Source organism: Cynoglossus semilaevis, chromosome 19 (assembly GCF_000523025.1).
Source record: "Cynoglossus semilaevis isolate Cse_v1.0 chromosome 19, Cse_v1.0, whole genome shotgun sequence".
In the NCBI taxonomy this organism is placed as follows: Eukaryota; Metazoa; Chordata; class Actinopteri; order Pleuronectiformes; family Cynoglossidae; genus Cynoglossus; species Cynoglossus semilaevis.
In genome coordinates, this window is record NC_024325.1 from 17,732,910 (window position 1) to 17,734,195 (window position 1,286).

A 1,286-nucleotide genomic window follows, 5' to 3' on the forward strand; every position below is an offset into this window, starting at 1 on the left:
CTTTTCCTGTGGACCTGTTTTCCTCCCAGGTACCTACTGCCAGCAGAGGGAGGTGGAGGCCATCACTGAGGGGGTGGAGGAGGACGAGGGCTGCTGCTGCTGTGAACCCGGTCACCTGCCTCACATGCTGTCGTTCAACGCTGCCTTCGGTCAGCGCTGGCTGGCCTGGGAGGTGGCGGCGACCAAGTACGTGCTGGAAGGTTACAGCATCAGTGACAACAACGCTGCCTCCATGCTGCAGGTGTTCGACCTGCGGAAGATTCTCATCACTTACTACGTTAAAGTAAGAAGTCAGAAAATAAAAATAATTGTATTCTTTGCAGAAACTATTTGATGATTGAGCTGTTTATATTTTATTTTTTTTCATTGTACAAATCTTTATTGAACTGAAAGGGAATTGAACCAGAAGTTAAACAAAATTATTTCATATATTGGCCTCAGTTACTCAGTCTTGTTTATGGACCAGTTTACTAAAGATGGCGCTGTTTCTGTTTCCGCTGTGTTCTGTCCGGCAGAGCATCATCTACTACGTGAGCCGATCTTCTAAGCTGGAGGAGTGGTTGGCTAATGAAGCCGTTCAGGAGGCTCTCAGACCCTGTCTTGGACCCAACTACGTGGACAGTGACCCCACCTTCAACCCAAACATTGACGAGGACTACGACCACCGGGCTTCTGGCATCACGCTCTCCTCATTCTGTATGATTTACCTGGACTGGATCCAGTACTGCAACAGCAGACGACAGACGGTGAGGACCTCGACAGCCACGTGATTCCTGACTTCCTTTATGATTTAATATGTTTTCAAATGAAAATAATCGTTTTTTTCTTTAATATGTTTTCAAATGAAAATAAACTGATGGATTGTTTTACTGTGCTTCTTGTGACGTAGCCTGTTACCTGTGAAAGAGATTCTCCTCTGGTCAACCTGTGCTTTGGTTTGTGTATCCTGGGAAGAAGAGCTCTGGGCACTGCCTCCCACAGCATGTCTGCCAGGTGAGACGACTCAAACTGCCCACTGTTTATCCACTTCATTACCTCACTCAGTAATGAATGAGTTCCCTATAGGAAGCACTGCTGAATGCACTGCATTATTCGAGGGTCTTGAACGCACTTGACTCTTTAAAAAAAAAAAAAAAAAAAAAAAACCCGACAGACAGAACAGAAGACTAACAGCTGTAATGTTTCTTCGCTGCTCAGCCTGGAGCCCTTTCTCTACGGACTTCACGCTCTCTTCAAGGGAGACTTTCGCATCACCTCTCCAAGAGATGAATGGGTTTTTGCAGATA

General features: G+C 45.9%; 1 protein-coding gene across 1 annotated transcript in view; it reads left to right on the plus strand.

Annotated features, from left to right (window-relative positions):
* The window catches only part of LOC103395788 (pecanex 3), a 22,789-nt gene that overhangs the window by 17,086 nt on the left and 4,417 nt on the right, over positions 1–1,286 (plus strand). Inside the window, exons 27-30 of the mRNA XM_025065881.1 lie at positions 30–283; positions 516–746; positions 890–993; positions 1,198–1,286. Of these exons, the coding sequence (XP_024921649.1) occupies positions 30–283; positions 516–746; positions 890–993; positions 1,198–1,286 (678 nt within the window). The remainder of the gene's footprint in view (positions 1–29; positions 284–515; positions 747–889; positions 994–1,197) is intronic.